Below are 20,912 nucleotides of genomic sequence, written 5' to 3'. Positions count from 1 at the left end.
CCCTGAAGGTGTGCTGTGGTTTGTGTGTAGATCCATTAGGGCCCCACCTCGCAACTTACAGAACTTAAAGGATACTCAAAGGACTTAAAGGACACTTTTGATAGATACTGACCACTGCAGACCGGGAACACCCCATAAGAGCTGCAGTTTTGGAGATGCTCTGATCCAGTCCTCTAGCCATCACAATTTGGCCCTTGTCAAACTCGCTCAAATCCTTAAGCTTGCCCATTTTTCCTGCTTCTAACACATCAACTTTGAGGGCAAAATGTTCACTTGCTGCCTAATATATATTACCTGTATCCACCTCACAACATGGCGTCTAACCCTTGTACTCACCAGTAAACTACATTACCCAGTAACCTATGCGACGTCGCCTTAGCAACTTTGCCTAGCAACCGCCACAAACGCCAAACCTTTGGTGACTACGACACATCCAGAAATGTGTGAAGTTTTCTAAATAAGTTAAAAATGGGAAAAAACTATTACACTACATTGGAAATTAACCGAAGCGCATCTGACGCGGACATTAAACAATCGTAAGAAATATAAGAAATCTGTTTTCCTCTTTTTGTTTTAGGTCAACAGTCAATTTCAATAGCATTCGGCTGCTATACAAGATCTGTGTTTAAGTGAACTTCATAGTGATTGAAATAATGGCTTTTACATCCTACGTAGTGCACTATTTATCCAAAAAGGAGCTATTTTGAGATTCGGCCCAGGGTGGCCTACTGTAAGCTAATAATGTTGATAAAGCTAGATATATATAATTAGAAATAAAACTGCTCTTTGTGCTTGTTTTGTAGATTATTTAATTGCTGTCAGTAAACGATTTAGCATAAATAATTAAGAGCTTAATAATGTTTCTAGTAATGTAACATTTTGTATTTATTTTAAATAAATATCAGGTATCGACGACTAGCACTGAAATATCATCCACAAAACAACAACCAGCCATGTGCTTATGAGAAATTCAACCAGCTTGCTGAAGCTTATGATGTTCTGAGTGACCGTAAGTAAACAATATAATATAATATAATATAATATAATATAATATAATATAATATAATATAATATAATGGTGCTCCTATCAGTAGAGGTTGATAGGAGAACTGATAGAATGTTAAAGATCAAATTCTTAAACATATTCACGTTTTATGTTCCCATTTTAATTCCATATACACTGATCAGCCATAACATTATGACCACTGACAGGTGAAGTGATTAACACTGATTATCTCCTCATCATGGCACCTGTTAGTGGGTGGGATATATTAGGCAGCAAGTGAACATTTTGTCCTCAGAGTTGATGTGTTAAAAGCAGGAAAAATGGGCAAGAGTAAGGATTTGAGTGAGTTTGACAAGGGCCAAATTGTGATGGCTAGATGACTGGATCAGAACATCTCCAAAACTGCAGCTCTTGTGGGGTGTTCCCGGTCTGCAGTGGTCAGTATCTATCAAAAGTGGTCCAAGGAAGGAACAGTGGTGAACTGGCGACAAGGTCATGGGCGGCCAAGGCTCAGTGATGCACGTGTTACTCAAATTGCTGAAGAAGTGCATGCTGCTTCTGATAGAAAGGTGTCAGAATACACAGTGCGTCAAAGTTTGTTGCATATGGGGCTGCATAGCCGCAGACCAGTCAGGGTGTCCATGCTGACCCCTGTGCACCACCGAAAGTGGCAACAATGTGCACATGAGCATCAGAACTGGACCAAGGAGCAGTGGAAGAAAGTGGCCTGGTCTGATGAATCACGTTTTCTTTTACATCACGTGGATGGCCGGGTGCGTGTGTGTCACTTACCTGGGGAACACATGGCACCAGGATGCACTATGGGAAGAAGTCAAGCCGGCAGAGGCAATGTCATTCTTTGGGCAATGTTCTGCTGGGAAACCTTGGGTCCTGCAATCCATATGGATGTTACTTTGACACGTACCACCTACCTAAGCAATGTTGCAGACCATGTACACCCTTTCATGGAAAGGGTATTCCATGGTGACTGTGGCCTCTTTCAGCAGGATAATGTGCTGTGGCACAAAGCAAAAATGCTTCAGGAATGGTTTGATGAGCACAACAACGAGTTTGAGGTGTTGACTTGGCCTCCAAAATTCCCCAGATCTCAATCTAATTGAGCATCTGTGCGATGTGCTGGACAAACAAGTCTGTTGGAGGCCCCACCTGACAACTTAGAGGACTTAAAGGATCTGCTGCTAACATCTTGGTGCCAGATACCACAGCACACCATCAGGGATCTGGTGGTCTATGCCTCGACAGGTCAGGGCTGTTTTGACAGCAAAAGGGGGACCAACACAATATTAGTCAGGTGGTCATAATGTTATGCCTGATCAGTGTACATGCACTCTTACAATCTTACAGACATTAAACCATTTGTTCTTGAGATATTGTCAGAGTCATAGAAAACACACATGGACGTAAAAAAAAAAAAAAGCTCTACATGTCAAAAGTGCAGAAATTGTGGAAATGTGCTGTGTTCAAAAAGCATGTGTCAATTTCACATCTGATGTTTGTATGACTCTTCTGTAAGGGTCATGATTTGGGTGTCACTTGTCGTTGTAACAAATGAAATGTTATGAAAATGTTATATGTTAACTGATTTTATAAAAGCTGATCATTGGTGTAACCCTGCAGCTCGAAAAAAGGCCACGTATGATAAGTTTGGAGAGGAAGGCCTCAGGGGTGGAATTCCTCCAGAGTCAGCGGCAAGTGGTGCATGGTCATCTGGATACACCTATCATGGAAATCCCGAGAAAACATTCAGAGAGTTTTTTGGTGGAGATAATCCTTTTGCTGGTAAGTTCAAACTCAGTTTCTACCACATTTTGGGTGCCATCAAAGCAGTTATATAAACACATAACTTAATATCTATTATCTTTATGTAAATCTATTCAGCAGAATATTACAGGCTCCTTGAATAATCAAGACTAATAAAGAACGATGTTTCTATGGTAACTTGTATAACTTTTTTTTGTTTGTTTGTAAATGTGAACCAGTAATGTAACATTACTATATGACCTTATTTCTAATCCCGCACACACACATACACACACACACGCACACACACTTGCCATCGTGGGGAAAAAAATGTTAATCCCAAATTTCATATTTGCTATGCAAAGAATGAAATATAAGGGTTAATACAGCTTCTCAAATGAGCAAGCAAATATTACATTTACATAAAAATATAAAGGTCACCTGTTAGAACTTTTGGAAACAAAACCCCACCCTGCTGTTTTTCTTTGTTGTTGCTCTTGAAAACACACACCTCTCTACTAAAGTCAGTTGATTTTTCAAAGTTTCTTGGTATGAGTCATGTTACCATAAATACAGTTTTGACGTAAAGGCGATTGTATTTTTCTACAGCTTCTTTGCGAAGAAATCACACCCATATGTAAACTGATATGTACTCTTTTTGCTCTCCGTTAACACACAGGTGATTTTGAAAATAATATTTCAAAGTGATAGATTCCAGGATTTGCTTCTAAATCATTGTCACTTTTATGCTGTGTTATTGCTGAGAAATGGGGTATTGTGGGTGGATTCAGTCTTATTAATGCACTTTTATCAGGTATTAGACTGTCAACTGACATGGTCATCATCTGTACAGATTATCACATCTCCGAAGTGGAGCTCAGTTTTGGAGGCCTCCGTGGACGACAGATGACAAAGCAGGATCCACCCATTGAGCGTGACCTGCATTTAGCTTTAGAAGACCTTTTCCACGGATGCACCAAAAAGATCAAGATATCCCGACGTGTGAGATGTTTACACATTGTACTGTTATTAGGCAGAACTCCTTCCCAAATGAGGAGTGTATTTATTATTATAATTCTCCCAGACACATGCTGTAACACTAAATGTAGAGTATTCATTTAGGTGATGAATGAAGACGGCCAGACGTCAAGCATCAAAGACAAGATTTTAACCATCACCGTGAAACCAGGCTGGAAGGAAGGGACACAGATTACATTCCCTAAAGAGGGAGATCAGGTGAATGCTTCTTTGTGTGTTTTTCTGATCCTGTCACTTATGACTTATTTAAATAAGGGATAAAATACAACAGGGGTCTGTTACAGGAAAATAATCTGTGACATGCTGAAGTTTTTTTTTGTTAAAATCCATTTATACCACAGTAATTTGTCAACAATTACAATTACAGTTTTTTAACTATTTACAGTTACATTTAATGTTGAAGAAAGGGTTGTGAAGGTGTTCCTGCTATCACTTTTTAGAGCAGCTATAAACAATCATTTCTATCCCAAGCCACTGTTTATTTCTCTTTTTTGAAGATTAAAAACCAAACTAAAACATAGTTTATGTCCCCAAGGCACTGGAAAGTCTTCCTTCACATTGGAGACTCTTTCTATAAATCAGATCTGAGAAATTAACAGCACTGTGGTATAACTAGCTGTAAAACATAAATAACAGGTAAATACAGAACTATGTAGCAAGTGCTGACCGATGCTGTATCATTTTTGTCCTTCAGGGGCCGAATAGCATCCCATCAGACATCATTTTCATCGTTCGTCAAAAACCCCACCCCCTGTTCGCCCGTCAGAATGACGACTTGATTTACACAGAAAACATAACACTCGGGAAGGTGAGGCTAATCAGGATCATTGCAGGATCTTAATTATCATCTGGTTTGAGTGAATGGAGTGATTGTGTTTCACAGGCATTGACTGGGTGTTCAGTGGAGGTGGAGACACTAGATGGCAAACTTCTCAACATTCCTGTCAATGAGATTGTATAGTGAGTATGGCAGCTATTTCAGTTCTCTCTCATGCACACATTGTGCTTAGATATGCTGTTTATGGAGTTAAAATGAGTATTACATGTAAGATCAGATCAAATCAAATCAGATAAAATCAAAATGTTGCTCCTAAATTGGTTGAAAATATTTTAGCCATTATCAGCCGCCCTGCACCTCAAACATAAGTGCACCAGAAATAGCTCAAGAATGCTTTTTAAAATAACCCCTGTTCCATATAGTCCACAGTACAACAAGCTGGTGAGTGGAGAGGGAATGCCTTTATCCAGCAACCCGACTGCACGTGGAGATCTGATTATCCACTTTAACATCCAGTTCCCACAGAAGCTCTCTACCGAGAAGAAACTGCTTATTAAGCAAGCCCTTTGCATGTGACCCACTTCCCCAGTCTTATGTCATGTATTGATCAGTTCTGCTTCTGAGAAATAAAACACTGCTTTATTTTAAAAACTTTATTAGCAAGCTTTTAAAAAAAGAAAAAAAGAAAAAAAAGAGCTAAAAATAGACAAGAGAAAGAATCAAGACCAGCTTTCTAGTCCGGGATACACTTGAATGAATGTAACTGGGAAATCAGTGGGGCTTTTAAGGGGGAGTTAATAAGAGTTAAACAGAAAAGGGCACATCACCACAGAACCCCTAGTGACCTACAGAGGAGTAGACCAATTTTGGCGAGCCGCCATCATGGCACGTTTCAGCTGTTCATAGGTGACGAACATCACCACATTCCAGGAGCCCAGCCTCAGGAAAGAAGGCATAAACCTGTAGAGTTAAGGGATTTATTTAAAAACAAGCAAGCAAACAAAATCCACAACACTGCAGGTAATTTCAGTGATATAAAAATTAATCCAATTTATCTTACCCCTTATAGAAGGCCATAGGCCCCTCCTTGGTCAACATGGCCAGAGCACAGTTCAGGGCACTGCTGTATTGGCCATGAGCAGAGTTCATGTATCTTGTTTTCACAACATCAACTGGCGAAGCAATCACTGTGGTGCAGAAACCAGCCCCAAATGCAGATGTGAAGTGACATGGAAGGTCATCTGTAAGAAATAATGATGCGTTATTGCTGGTGCCTTATGAACAATACTAAATAATATCCATTATTTAACACTGGCTTACCAGTCATTGGTGTATTTCTCAAAAGAGCATCTTTGATGAGGTCATAAGTCACCAGTTCAGTACAATTCACAATGGCATTGCGGGTGATGTTTGGGCCGGTTCCTGAAATTTTAAAATTACACTTCTGTATCAGACTTTATAAGCTACTAATATGCCACAGATGTTGTAAGCACCAGATTTACCTTTCCACAGTCCACGAAAACCCTCCTCCTTGGCAATGGTTCGGTAGGCATCCATGGTGCCATGGTAGCGTTTGTTTGCAGCACCAGCGCTGACCTGAGCCTGAAAACGCACCTTCACCACATCTGTTGGTTGAGCCAAAGCAACGGCCATTGCACCAGTGGTGCAGCCTGCCAGCAGGCGACTACCGATCCCCACATCTAGGAAAAGGGGCAGGTTTCACATTGAGTACAGAGTTTGGCTGCAAGACAATCACATTTGTTCAAAAACTTACGATCAGATCCTTTGGTGTAAAACTGCTTAACCGAGTCATACAGGCCAATGCGGACAGAAGCAAAGCTCATCTGGCGCTGCAGTCCAGCGACCAGGCCATTGTAGAGACTCCGTGGCCCTTCTGTACGCACCATGGTGGCAATGGTGCCAAACACGCCACGGTACTTCATCGCCTGGGCAGCACTAGCTTTCGCAGTACCACTGGTCTCCCCTTGGATCTGTACAGAACAAAAGGGGCATGGAAAGGCTTTACAGACACTAAGTAGGGCCACTTGGAAGAGGGAACAGTCTCCAGCCACATGATGTCCATGATGTCAGTCCAGGATCTGCACAGGTCCTAGGGTGTAAGCTCCTGGTTCAGCTTAAATGACTAGTGCAAAGTGCATTGGAAGTCGAGAAGGAAAAAAAATAGGGGAAAGCCGATGTCAGTGTGTGACTTTCAAAGTTCATCAAAGATCAATATCAAACTCATTCAGGCATAAAAGCTGGTCCTGCTGCATGGAGGGAAGAAAGATTAACCGATGTTCCTCAGGGAAACTCTTAACGCAGTACCATACCTTCCGTTATTGCTGCTGAGCAAAGTGTCATTTTATAGACCCTTACCTGGAGCCGAACTTTGGCCGTGTCTAGAGGAAAGGTGACCAAGTCAGCGATGCATGCTGCAGTACCAGCGCCGATAAACTTCACAGCAGCTGTTGGGGGCACATCCGCAGGTCTGAAGCCAACCATTTTTCTATTTGCTGGAATTAGTAGCTGGAAAAAGGATCTTGAAGACCAATGATGTGAAAACAAGATAGGTGAACTCCACCCAGCTCTGGAAAACAAAAATGGAAATGAGACATATCCATTTAAAAGTTCACCACACTAGTCTCAGATGTTGGTGTGCACTCAGGTTTATTTTATTACTTTATATTATAGGTTTTAATGTATTAACAAGTACATTTAAAATCCCTTTCAGTATTTTAAGGAGTTTTTGTATGTGCCATTCTAGTTTTCAGCATGCAACCACATCAGGGTTCTCCTTTTCTTAGGAGAGCGACATAGAATGTCTTTGTACAGTTTACACAACACCGAGTCTGCTACATGTTAGTCAGCTCAGATGGAGGCAGGAGGCTTTTTAACTAGATAATGGGTCAGTTGACACCAAGAAGAGTCAAGTCAAGAGTCAAAAAGGGGAACATTCAACCCCCTGAAAACTTTGTCGGATTAGTGCAGCGACAAAAAGTCTCTGCTCAGCAATTTTACAGGTTTACGGAAGTGGAGCCTCCGCCTGTTAATTAGTTTATCATCGACCCACAGAAGTCAAAAAAAAAAAAAAAAAGTGATGTCAGTGGATTACTGATTCAACAGAGAAAACGGAACTGAAATGGCCATGCGTCTCATTTTAGTAGAAGATATCTGAAAGCTCAATACAAGGAAGTACCGGTTATAAGCAATGTGTTGGTGGTATTGCTGAGAAATAATAAAATAAAATAAATAAAAAAAGTATTACCTTCACTCAAGAGACCCCGGGCAATGAAGCCAGACAAAGTCAAGATTCTCTAAAAGCGTCCCTCTGGTTGAAATTACTTTCAACTATAATCTGGTTGCCTTGTTCTTCCATAGAAAACAGCTCAGAAAACAGACACTTAAAAAACATACTCCTGGAAAACAACAAGACAAACAAGTTGCCGGTTAGCTCGACGGTCTGCCGGTCAAAACTTCATGTACAATTTGTTAAACACGAAGTGTACAAGGTGTATATCATACTTCACACTTAGTAATGAGACTTACCGTGAACAGGACACGAAATAAAATAACGTTTAACAAAGAAAACTGGTTTCAAATGCCGACGATACACGGCTATAGCTCGGCGCCCACAGCTTACACAAACAGTAGCGTGTAAATAAGGAACAAAGAGAGCAGCTGGCTTTATACACTGCCCCCCACCCCCTCACCCCCCGCTTCCCCTCTTGACGTCATCACCCACAGCTTGTTGTTGTTCCTATAGCTCGCGTGCACACATTTGGCCCATTTCCAGATAAAGTTTTCTTGACAAAACTAGAAAAATTCATGCAAAATGAGCTAAAACATGATTACAGCTATAAATTACTTTTCAATTAAATAGGATAGATTTTAATCGATAGTATCTGTTTTTGTTGTTGTTGTTGTTTAAATTCATCAGTAATGACCAAAAAATATTTGTTTATCTGATATTTCATGTTCGGAATACAAATGCACTAAAATAAAGTCCCATATGTGGGCCTTAAAAAGTCAAAAGCCACTAGAAGTCACTAGAGCTAAGAGACCCAAACTTGTTCCAGCATGTCAATGAAACTGTGCACAAAGTGACCTCCATGAAGACATGGTGTGTTAATGACGGAGCGGAAAAAACTCTTCTTTCGGATCTCCCTTTTAACAAAGGGGCATTGTCATTCTGCGACAGGAATTTTTCCTATATAATTTCCTATGCAAACATCCTATACAGTTGGGAGCTTCAGTTTGGTGTAGGCCTAGAAGGGTGCAATGGTTAGGTGTCCACAAATATAAGAACAAACCTAGACAAATACATTATTACATATTGAAATAAATTAACTGTACTGTTGAGTTTAAAAACTGATTTAAATACATGAAAACTGTAAACTGTGTACTATATGTCCGTTAGGAACTTCACATACAGTATGATAAATTAGTTACAAACAGTAAGTTATTTCACAGTAAGGGAGCAAAAACAATTTGTGTTATTTTACAGAAGGTTCAAACATTAGATCAGGAACATCTCTTTTCTGCTAGACAGAGGAAACAGAGGAACACTGAGTACCCAGAGAACAAAAAAAAAGTACTGAAGAGGGGGAGGTGACACCAAGTCACAAACATTGCCCTTGGCATATATGACATGATAACATATCTGATGTTAAATCATCTACTGTGCCAGTATATACACAAGAGTCTTTGGAGTTTTGCTCAGAATATATTCCAAGTATTTATAGAATATAAGTATAGAATGAACTGCTGAGTCACAGTGAGAAGACATGACTGAAGCACATATGGGATTTGTTTAGAGAAAGATTCCATGTGGTGTCCAGGTGTTACATTAACTTAAACATGCCGGTGTTAGGCGAGACGTTTGTTCATTAACATGATTGGTTGCAAAACATCTGCATGTCTTTACACCGTGTTCCCTACAAACAACAGCATCAAAACATTATCTTGAATAACACAGTGTTAAATGATATCACACACACACACACACGATTAATGAATTGTATCTGATTAAAAATGTTCTCTGTGTAGATTTATTTGTACACTAATTGAAACAGAAAAACGTTGCAGCTGATTTCTGTGACACTCATACAGTTATATAATTATGTTAACCAAAAGCTCTAAACCTTCTAAATAGGATCCAAGTGTACATGTGCACCATTACTTATCAAAATCTCAAATAAGTGTAAGCTAAATCCTGCCATCGCCCTTGTTCCTTGACTTCTCATCTGCAGCTTTCCTTCATCATTTCTTATTGGGGAAACCACTGACCTTCTTATACGGTATTGCTATAATTTCCAACCTCTATAGTGATAGATGCATGCTTGAATCTAAAACAATTTTAGATTAGTGAATTAAACTAATTGGAATATTACAAAAATGTTTTTTTTGCAGTTTTCGATTTGGTTTTGAGTAACCGACATCTATACACATGAGCAGCAGTGTGAAAGGATGTGGTAGGTAGCTTGACATTCTCGTTATAGTGTTTGTTTTCAGACTTATACTATGGAGACTGAGGTAAACTGAGCAGATGCACATTGGTGATGATTAAATAATAGAAAACTAAAGAAACAAGGGAAAAAACATACACGTAAGGGTAATGTTTAATATTAAAAATGAGAATCATGATGAGTCATAAGGCAGCATTTTAATATCATCTCTATTTATACTGTAGGTATAAAATGTCTTGTCCCTGATTGTAAGTCAAATCACTTTTGCTGCAGTGGAAGTGCAGACAGACTGTCTGAAGAAATTAATCTTTTAGTTTATGTCCAAGTTGTCTGTCATCCACAGACAAATGCAAAATGTACTGATTACAGAACACAAATAATTTGAATAACTTACTGGTAATGTATATTGGTAATGTATATTACCATTACATTTTATCTGAAATGTTGCAATAAAATAGTAATTTCTAATATTTCTCAGTTCATTAAACATGCAGAAGAAACATAATAAACATTTCTTACTGCACTTCTACTTCTTCTATATATATATACTTAGTGCACTATATATATATATATATATGTGTGTGTGTGTGTGTATGAAGATGTATGGGGTTCATGAAGTAAGTCTTATATCCTAACTGTCTAATTAAACAGAATGACGGAGTAAAACATTTACATAATCAGTTTTATTACCAGGAATGCACATTGTATAAAAATATCCTAACATTTGTTATACATGGAACAAATCTATCTGTCTATAATCTGTTAATAAGCTATGGACCCAAAATTTGTAGCGCTTGTAAACAAATCTGTAAACTTCACATTAAACTTCATTTTCCCAAACACCTATGCAAACAAATATTGACGTACTATAGAGGAGACAAAAAGAAATGCAAGCTCTATAGGGGAAATATGTTGACTTGCTGGGAAAGTGTTCCAAACTGTACTTGGCCTTGTCCACAGGATCATCTCCAATACAATGTCCTTAACAAAAACAATCCTTTTTTCATGATCAGTAGGCACAACCATCACAACTCTAGCCTATTTTTTAAAAAAATATTCCAGAAAATACCAAATCCATCACACAGGTCTTTGACGCTAACGTTATCCAGCTAATTGTAATATAACTGGACATGGTGGGGATCAGGTTGTCTTTTGTATCCGGCTTTTGTTATCTTGAAAAGATCTATTCAAAATGGAGCCTCCCAGGATTGCTGCACTCTAGTTACAGCTCTCTTTATTTGCTCATATGAGACAAACATCACAATGTTCCAGGATCCCAGGCGAAGGAACGAGGGCATGAACCTAGGTGGAGATGATGAAGTAAATATAGACAGTATGAGTATAGAGACAGTATGGGTGTATAGGGTAATTTTTTAAAAGCTATCACAGTGATTCTTGTTGAACTGGTTGATATTTTTTAAATGTTTATTTTATTGTCAAGAAACAGACTTTTTCAGAACTGTTTGTTTCAACAAATAATTAAAAATAACCATGAAGTGGTAACAAGATTGTTTGTGCCAATTAAAACACCATGAAAAAATAATCTGTGCCAATTTTCAGTACATATTCTATAACTGTTATAAATTCATTTCTAACAAATTTCTAATTAAGGCTAGGAATTAGATGTAGAAAGTCAAAAATCTCATTTAGAAAGAACATCGTAGTGTACAGTAGGGTCCAAAGGTCTGAGACCACATTAAAAATCTGCCTTACCCTTTGTAAAAGGCAGTGGGTCCTTCCTTGGTCATCATGGTGATGGCACAGTTGATGGCACTGCTGTACTGGCCTGCAGTGGAGTTCATAAAGCGAGTCTTCACCACGTCCACTGGAGAGGCTACGATGGTGGTGCAAAAACCAGCTCCGAACGCAGCCGTGAAGTGGCAGGGCAAGTTATCTGCAAGTGGACACAAATTTACATATGACAACATTAGGGATTTGTGTCTCAAGTGATTCAAGCATCTCGTTGGTGTTTCTTAAGATTATTTACCTGTCATAAGATTGTACTTTAATATGAGTTCTTTGATGATGTCATAGGTTACCAGCTCAGCACAGTTTACAATAGCATTTCTTGTGATATTCGGCAGGCAACCTGAAATAAAATAAGAACACAATCACATTGTTATGACACCAGGAGCTCCCATTTTAGGCAGCAGATGAAAGTTCATGAAGCCTTACCTTTCCACAACCCTTTGATGCCTTCATCACGAGCGATGGTCTTGTAGGCGTCCATAGTTCCATTGTAACGTTTTGCTCCTTCAGCTATACGCACTTGTGCCTGGAAGCGTACCTTTACTACATCTGTGGGCTGTGCAAACGCTACAGCCATGGCCCCGGTAGTGCAGCCTGCTAGTAAGCGACTCCCAATGCCTGCATCTGTAGAAAAGATATAGAGAAATAGAGTCCAGTACAAAACCTCTTTGCATAAACATTTGTATGGTTTCTAGTGTGTATTGAGATCGTATGACACTTGCTACTTGACACAAGTGGTCTCCATTTAAGAAATAGTGTGACTTATGATGGCTGGTTGCATCAGACCTAATTTACCAGTTATGCAAAAAAGGTTCTGTATACTGATGCACAAACAAATATTTACATCATTTTACAAACTTTATTGATCCCTAAGCCACCCCCAAACATCCATGTTGTGAGATATTTTTCATGACATATAATCCCAATTACTTCCAGGTTGTAAGGGGGAGTGAATACTTTTGCAAAATGCCATAGACCCATGTGTGTAATACAGCACTCACTCTCAGATCCTCGAGTGTAGAACTGCTTCATCGAGTCATAAAGACCAATGCGGACAGACGCAAAGCTCATCTGCCGCTGCAGTCCAGCAACAAGCCCGTTGTAGAGACTCCGCGGCCCTTCTGTGCGCACCATTGTGGTGATAGTACCAAACACACCCCGATACTTCACCGGTGCTGCTCCTGGAGCAGGTTTGGACTCGCCCTGGATCTGAAAATAGTATGAAAACATGATGGGAGGTGTAAACCACAACAATGCTTAGGGTGTCATATATTAATTAACATTGTCTTGACTCATATATTCATTTAGTACTTAAGTTAAACCAGTTCTTACCTGAAGCCTGACTTTAGCTGTGTCCAGGGGAAAGGTCACCAAGTCAGCAATGCAGGCTGCTGTTCCAGCACCGAAGAACTTTACAGTGGCTGTAGGAGCTAGATCTGTGGGCTTGATTCCAACCATGTTGTTCTTTTTCACTAAGTGAAACAGTCACACTTGATTTGTTGACTGGATTTTTTAAATGACTTTTTACTTTTTCTAGGTAGAGAAAGAGCAAGTGAAATGTTGTAAATACTTGCTGCATAGTAATTTTTCAAATATGATTACATTATTATTGGTGATTAGACAAATCTTCTTCTGTGTGTTGTATATTATTAGTGATGGATAGACGGACAGATTGTTTCATGAATGTCTATAATCATGTAACCTCATAAGACAGGTACTTAAATGCAAACACTTACCTCAGGTTTCTTCAGCTTGAATTCTTTGTCGTTGTTGTTGTTGCCTTCGAGTTGCACTTACATTGGCCATAAAAATGGAGGAAGTAATATGTAGCATTCCACTGTAAACAACAGAGATTAATTAAAATTAAACCTAACTTGAGTTGAAAGTTCCTACAGTTGAGTCCTATGCCAACTCCAAAAAAGTTAGAAAGCATGGCATGCCAGAGTGAGTTACCTTGTGTTAAAAATCTTTTAATTGTAAAGTCTATAGAAGAAAAAAGTGCTGTGATAAATCCTGTATAGGGAAGTATTCCACAGAGCGATCCTCACCCTCCGAGCTCTGACGCTTCTTGTGAGCTGTCAAACGACTCCGGCAATTTATAGGCGTGCAGTCAGGTGACATGTTCCAAACATTGTGCATTAATCTAAGTTTAACTGAACTGTTTACAACAGACGTTTCGGTGTAATCCTGACTGTTTACTAGTTCTGCATGCAAAAAAAAAAGAAATTAGTCAACCCTTGCACTTAGACTTCTTGTCAACAGTAGGGTTTGTACTTTGGATTATATTCAGATCCATTTCAATCTTTAATTAGATGGGAGGGTGAAATCGGTTTATTCATTTGTTTCACACCCAAGAAAATAATTCTGAAACTGTATATAACACTTAATACTGATTCTGTATTTTTACTTTAGCTGAATAATAGATATTGATAAACATTTATGGTGTAGAAAATCTGTGTCACTATTTCTCTATTTATGAACATATCTGGAAGCAATCCAGGGGCTGAATTTAACACACACTTCTCTACTTACCTAAGACACTTGTATAATTGCCTCGTGTACATTTTTGGCATCTAAACAAGGAGTAGGCTTAACACATTTGCTTTAATAGCAACTCAACCTTTTTCTTCAGTTGGTTTTGGTGTGTATGGAAAGAGAACCAAAGATGATGATGATGAGAAATTATGAGGATATGAGAAAAGATTGCATGTATTACTAAAGGAGCTTTGTTTCCTCTTTGTTTAGTGTGACAAAACTGGTTTATTTTGTGCAGCACTATGTATAATTACAGTACGTATTTACTCAATGCATGCCAACTCTGCCATGCCCAGCTTAGTTTAAGCACAACATATATTCTTAACATGTAATCTTCAGTAACGCCCCATTCTTAGAAATGCATTGAATATCAGCCAACCCACATAAGTGTACTGGTGGGTGTGTATGTACAGCATCTGCAAAGTGGATGGACTGGGTTCATGAGCCTTACATCACTCACTGACAAGGGAAGGGGAAATGAGGGGCCCTTGTCTGGCCATGTTTAAGATCAAGGACAATGTAAGACTTCACATTTTTTAACTAGCTTACACATGGAAGCTAACAGTTCTCAAAACATTTGCTTCAAGGAAGAGATGGTGATTTCCAAGAAATGCTTGCTACCGCATGTGAAAGTATGAACAAAAAAAAAACAAAACAGTACACCCCTAAGGAACTGAGGACTGATGTAATGTTCTGCCTTAACCCCTTCATATGTAAATTATATGCAAAAACATTTTTATGACTTGCGTTTTTTTTTTTTTCAATAATATATTTCCCTTAAAAAATAGCTTGCAGCTTATAGATCACATCTATGTGCAAAAAGCATTGGCATGCAATAAATGACTTCTGAGTAATTCATTTTTTCAGATTGCATCTCATAACACAATTCTTCATACATCCTCAAACCATGTCATTGACCTAAACCTTACGTAACTGTAATCCACCAAAATTTGCAGGTCATTAAAAAGGATGTATTTGCTTACTTCTCAAAACTAACCACCTCCTCAATCTAACAATAAACCTGAATCAACAATATTTATTCCTGGTGGGCCTGAAGCAATGTACCAACCCATCATTTCCATGAACAGATCACATAAGGTTGTCACAGCCAGTTTAAACCAGTTTCCTCAGTACATTTCGTGACCTTTCAGATCCCCAAAGAGGTAAACAACCTCATTTTCTTGATCTACTAGTCCCCTCCCTTCACTGTCAGACTGAAACTGGATCCAGGTATTTCTGTGTGACGCAGACATGTTCCACCCTCCCTTAGACAACAGCTGGCACTGCCGCTCTTACAAGATCAAATAGACATTTCTCCTAATGTGTACTAATAGGCCTGTGAATACAAATAGGTGAGAGGTCAGGTTTGTGTCTTGCCTCGTGAAACATCGTTCATGGATTGCATGTAAACATGGATCTAAAGGTTATTGTGTATGACTGTGATAAACACTTTCAAAGGCTGAAACAACACCAGAGCCACATTTTACATCTTTGATAGCCTTTGCATGTAAATATATGTCTTTAAATTCTTTATAAAGAGTATAACAATCGTGTTCATGCAGCTCGGCTCATGTAGAAATTACTATATATTTTTATGGCTTGTAAGCAAAATTTCGGTCTTCCTAATATCCTTTCAGAGTGTTTCCTTAAAAAGTACAGTGCTGTGTCTAGTTGTATTTCAGGCTCTCTGGAGAGTTTCCCAGGACACTTCTTTCCATTCACAAGCGGTTTCACATGTATAGACCCTGAGACAGGACCAATCTTCAAAATCTCTTGCTGGTTTAAGTGACCCAGTTTTTTTGCTGTCCTTTTGTTGCTCACCTGCTCTCTGAGGGTGTTTTTTTTCTTTCTTTTTTCTTTCAGATAAATGTGCTGCAATCTTGAGCATCAAGGAAGAAGTCCTGTTTTCTTTAGATACAGTAAAATCTATTAACACTTTCATTAAATAGTTCAGTATGAAACCTGTACAACCAGTACAAACAAAGATTCCTTTCATAAAAAAGTGACTTGGGTTATTTTTATTTATTTATTTATATATTATATCCTTTTAACTTTATCCTGGAAGGTGGTAGAAAGTGATTTACTATAAAGTCTAAACACCATTATTTATGTGTAACCAGCTCCACATAAAATCTGCCGCAATCTACTTTGAAGATGGCATCATAACATGGTTCAATAAAGCATGAAAATAATTGTTATCAATGGTAAAACCAGTCTTTTTCTACATCAGGCATTGAATGGATCTAATCTCAAGCCAAGTGATGACTACTATAGGTATTGCCCTACTCACACAACCCATATAATCCTGAGATGAGGTGAGATGAGATGAGATGAGATGTGCCAGTATCGATAAACAGTCGAAGGGATTTACAAGGACAATGTGTTAACGTGTCTATAGGTCGCTACAACAGAAATAAATGCATAGGCAGCAATCCTTTGAAGAGAACTGAATGTGCAACTTGAATATACCTCCCAGGTCAAGTTAGTTTAGCATGTGCAGCTAAGTGTACTGTAAAATGTATGATAAATTTTCTATGTTGTTTTCTTCTAACTTTCTTCTTCTAACTTCTAAAGCAGAAAGAAACCTCAGAGAAAGATTTTACTGTGGCCTGGACAAATGTGCTATTTGATACGGATACAGTACATTCACTCAGTGCAGCAGGTTCCTAGTAGTGACCTACTTAAAGATGTAACTGAGGGGTAAACACTGAAAGCAGGGCACAGACGCTTAGCTAGGTGGAGAGGAAACAAGTGCCTCGAGTTGTTTTTTCAGAAAGCATTGTCTGTGGCATGGCCTATTTCAATGTTTGTGTGAAACATACAGTTTGCAGTATAGTGTTTTCTACTCATGTCTATACCCAACTTTTATAAGTATATTTTTTTTTGTTTGAATAGGTCACCTCAATCCTGTGAAGTTATGATCTCAAAACAACTTTAGCGGTGTTGGCTTTGCATTGCAAATTGTCTTTAATTACTAAAATAACCTAAAGTATACTTCACTAGTGAACTATTGCTATTATCAATGCCTATTTGTACATAACTCAGAGGCTGTGCACATTAATGCTTCAAAACTTACCTCATGCACGAAGCATTAGTGCATGTATTAATTCATCGCTATGAAAGCATTAGATACATTCGCATTTGTTGCTTATTACCGAAATTTCCATTTGAATTAGAATTTGGAAATAAAATCAACACATTCTGATATTTTATTTGTAAAACTAAAATAAGCTCTATGTTCTTCTATATGTGAACATTAGGGGAATTTAAAGGCACTATTAGGCCAAGCTGTTACTCAGCAGAAAAGGCCAGTGTTGCGGTTTCAGTCATTTTGTCATATCCCTCCCAACAAGAACAGGAAGAACACGTGTGGCTTGAAGATTGTGAGTTCAAATCACAGTATTGTTTTTTTGTTTGTTTGTTTTTTTTTTAAAAAAACCCAATGTTGAGCCCTTGCATAAGACCTTTAACTGTAAAAATGTAGATTAGGAAATTGTAAAAACATATTTAAATAAAAATTGTGTTCTATACATGTTTCTAGAGCTTTAAGGCTTGATGTTTAAGTATTTAGTGGAAGTAAGTCCTGATAGTGTTTGTGATCAGATTAACAGGAAAACTTGTGTTGTAATCTTGAACATCTTTAATTTCTTTCATCAGTTTAGCAGGAAATAATTGTTCTACCCGTGAAAATCTGATCAGATATATTGTAACCAAGAACGCCTAAATGTGATTTCACCCAGTTTAGCCTGCAATTGTGTGTATTATCATTTGGTACATGTTTATGCAGACAGAATCGAAACGATCAGATGAGCAGATGAGGGTGAAGTGTCATTAATGAATACATCACAAAACCCAATGTGTACTACACTAATCTGTTATGTTATCCTTCCTTTTTTTTTTTTTTTACAAAGAGACTTTGTAGACTTGGAATAATTTTTTTTCACATAGTAAGCAACGATCTGGTATATTGAACGTGACTGAATTTGACAGTTCCTTCTTTAAACTTTCGGCAAGAACCTACAAAGCACTGTGTCTGAGTCATCACACACACACACACACACACACACATCTTTACGATGATAACGCAGTACACATTGCATTGTAAACAATATTGCTGATCCACTGCGTGTTATGCAGAAGAGAAGCATTAGCCTAATGTACACTGCCCCCTGCTGGATAGGTGAGGAATATCATATAATTTTTATTTGTTTGTTTGTTTAATCACATAAATGTCACAACGAATGTTTGATATTGAAAAGGTGAAATCTATCTATCTGACTTCTGATTGTCTCCTCCTGACAGCAGAACTACTTGCTGTATCAAACATGTCTGCAATTCTTATATATTGCACCATAATTATCTGAAGACATGATATGGACTAGATGACATTAAATCTCCCTTCAAAAATTCAGACATCATTTCTACACATGATGTCATAATTTTTTGACATTTGATCATTTCTGTGCTTTCTTGTTGGCACACCAAGGCTCAGGTTAATGCTCCTATGCATGAAGCCCATCAGAAATAATATTTTTTGAGGACAGAGATTAATACTATATGCTCAGGAAATAAAAGTACAAAATTTTAAGAAATTATGTACCACTGAACAACCAAAAGCATATTGATATTTATGATTAGTGAAATATGATTTATTTCCGTGTTTTATGCTATAATAAAATTCTAAGTTGATGTTTATTGCTTAAACTTCTGATTTATTTACCCAAAATGCTGTTAGACTAGTTAGTCAAATTCTAAAGTCAAAGTGAACTTTATTGTCAACCAGCCAGGCAACACGGTGTGCATAGAAGAATGAAATTGCGTTTCTCCAAAGCTCTAATGTGCAGTTGTAAACATACAACAGACAACAGCCACAACTGGTAACAAACAGACAGCACAATATACAGTATAGTAATCAACTACACATATACACCAGTATACATGTCACAGTGAAAGTCAGATTATTACATGCAAAATATAATTTGCATGGTCGGATTATTGAACAATAACATATGCAACTGTAAAACATAAAACAGTCAGCAACAACAACAGGTAAACATAACAGACAGCACAATCGACTACACAACAGTCAGCATAATAGACAGTACAAGAAAAGCATACACACACACACAAGGACATAAAAGAAATATTCCATTTCAGATCACAAAGGTTGGCTTACTGCACAATAAATGTAATTTTGCATTGCTTGGTTTACTGGACAAGTGGCATTGTATGTAAAAGGACTATCTGTGACAAATAAAAAAGTGATGAAAGTGATTAATTGTGCTTGACTAGTCTGGTAATAAAGACAAGACTGAAAATGTCTGTGGTTCAGTCGTCACAGTTGTGACAGGTCAGTGGGTTTTCTGTATTGTTAGAGTTAATAAAGTAGCCTGATGGCATGTGGGAAAAAGCTCTTGCAGAGTCTGGTAGCTGATGATAGTGGCACAGTGGGATTTAGACTTCGTTCATCCCTCCCTAATGCACTCAGTGGTGATGCAGCAGCACTTTCACAGTCCTTTAGTCTGTCCTGCTCCAACAAATCAGGCTACACAGCTTCAACATTCATACTAATACTGCCATCAATGTCATTGGTCTCATCTTGCCATAGGTCGTGACTAGATAAGCAGAGTCTCAGCTATAAATCAGCACAACGGTGTTATGTACCTGGAAAAGCTCTTGCTCTAATGTTTTTATGAGCTAAGAGTGAATCCTGGTCATCATCATCATCATCATCATCATCATCATCATCATATTAAATGTAACTGTGACATCATCACATCACACAGCTGGTAACTTCTCACAGGAACAACAGAAATACAGCACCAACCAAAAAATTTGCAGCAAAATCAATAAACACACCACAAATATTTCATTCATATATTTAAACTGTTACATAGTAGATTTTTCCTTTCAGCTAAAAAAATCATGTCTAAATGTGAAAATTGGTTCCAGTTCAAACACTAATCTGATTTCCCGCGAATATGACATGTCATAATCCCGCCCCCTGTTTATTTGCATATAAACCACGTGCAAAAGTATTTTTAATTAATAAAAGCCAATGGAGATAAAGATACTCATTAACGAATTGCCTCATAATATATCACTATTGTCATATAAGATACTGACACGGTGGATTTGCCAACACGTGAGTCTGTAAATAAACTAAAAATAATTTGTTTACTGTTCACCCATTAATTAATCTCTCTGTGGGAATAAATGCAAGCATTTCCGTAACCAGATCCACGGATGAAGAAAATGCGAACTGCTTTGCCAAAAATATTTCTCTTTAGTTCCATGTTTCTTTCTCAGTGGGCAGGAAGTCTATCTTACTCGTGTTCGTTAACCGCGGTCCGACTCATTTCTTATTTATATTCTGGTTTGTTTACATGAGTCTGTCGCAAAGACCTCTGGGCCACATTTTTATTTTATTTTCCACCTCTATTCTAAAACACCCGCCTCCTTCTCTGAGTCAGACTCTCTGATTGGTTAATACGGTACCAACATACTCATAATCGGCTTGAGATCTTTCCAATCGGCAGACAGCTCACGAGAACAAGCTTTTCAATGAAAAAAATATAAC

At 38.1% G+C, this 20,912-nt stretch overlaps 3 protein-coding genes across 6 annotated transcripts; 1 reads left to right on the top strand and 2 right to left on the bottom strand.

Annotated features, from left to right (window-relative positions):
* The first annotated feature begins 282 nt into the window (after positions 1 to 282).
* Positions 283 to 10,435, top strand: dnajb13 (DnaJ heat shock protein family (Hsp40) member B13). Of its 3 annotated transcripts, XM_058411827.1 has the most exons (9): positions 283 to 536; positions 906 to 1,009; positions 2,645 to 2,806; positions 3,621 to 3,769; positions 3,890 to 4,003; positions 4,500 to 4,613; positions 4,689 to 4,765; positions 9,833 to 9,880; positions 9,993 to 10,434. In XM_058411827.1, the coding sequence occupies exons 1-9, from the start codon at positions 469 to 471 to the stop codon at positions 10,012 to 10,014; spliced, it is 858 nt and encodes a 285-aa protein (XP_058267810.1). In that variant the 5' UTR covers positions 283 to 468; the 3' UTR covers positions 10,015 to 10,434. The 3 variants fall into 3 exon arrangements, with proteins under 3 accessions (XP_058267810.1, XP_058267809.1, XP_058267808.1); XM_058411826.1 differs by having other exon boundaries at positions 9,833 to 10,435; XM_058411825.1 differs by lacking the exons at positions 9,833 to 9,880; positions 9,993 to 10,434 and adding an exon at positions 5,006 to 8,015 and having other exon boundaries at positions 295 to 536.
* Positions 5,201 to 8,279, bottom strand: LOC131366873 (mitochondrial uncoupling protein 2). The gene is made up of 8 exons (XM_058411828.1): positions 8,130 to 8,279; positions 7,849 to 7,999; positions 6,960 to 7,170; positions 6,358 to 6,574; positions 6,086 to 6,283; positions 5,904 to 6,005; positions 5,644 to 5,824; positions 5,201 to 5,543 (listed from the first exon to the last, which is right to left on the bottom strand). The coding sequence occupies exons 3-8, from the start codon at positions 7,083 to 7,085 to the stop codon at positions 5,429 to 5,431; spliced, it is 939 nt and encodes a 312-aa protein (XP_058267811.1). The 5' UTR covers positions 7,086 to 7,170; positions 7,849 to 7,999; positions 8,130 to 8,279; the 3' UTR covers positions 5,201 to 5,428.
* A 277-nt stretch (positions 10,436 to 10,712) lies between the features above and the next one.
* Positions 10,713 to 13,909, bottom strand: ucp3 (uncoupling protein 3). Of its 2 annotated transcripts, none has more exons than XM_058411829.1 (8): positions 13,751 to 13,909; positions 13,534 to 13,634; positions 13,130 to 13,330; positions 12,799 to 13,006; positions 12,224 to 12,421; positions 12,036 to 12,137; positions 11,762 to 11,942; positions 10,713 to 11,350 (listed from the first exon to the last, which is right to left on the bottom strand). In XM_058411829.1, the coding sequence occupies exons 3-8, from the start codon at positions 13,253 to 13,255 to the stop codon at positions 11,236 to 11,238; spliced, it is 930 nt and encodes a 309-aa protein (XP_058267812.1). In that variant the 5' UTR covers positions 13,256 to 13,330; positions 13,534 to 13,634; positions 13,751 to 13,909; the 3' UTR covers positions 10,713 to 11,235. The 2 variants fall into 2 exon arrangements, with proteins under 2 accessions (XP_058267812.1, XP_058267813.1); XM_058411830.1 differs by having other exon boundaries at positions 13,130 to 13,269.
* Positions 13,910 to 20,912: the final 7,003 nt, after the last annotated feature.

This window comes from Hemibagrus wyckioides, linkage group LG16 (genome assembly GCF_019097595.1).
Source record: "Hemibagrus wyckioides isolate EC202008001 linkage group LG16, SWU_Hwy_1.0, whole genome shotgun sequence".
NCBI lineage: Eukaryota > Metazoa > Chordata > Actinopteri > Siluriformes > Bagridae > Hemibagrus > Hemibagrus wyckioides.
Note: the sequence above shows the minus strand (reverse complement) of the source record. Positions and strands in the feature narration are given on the sequence as shown.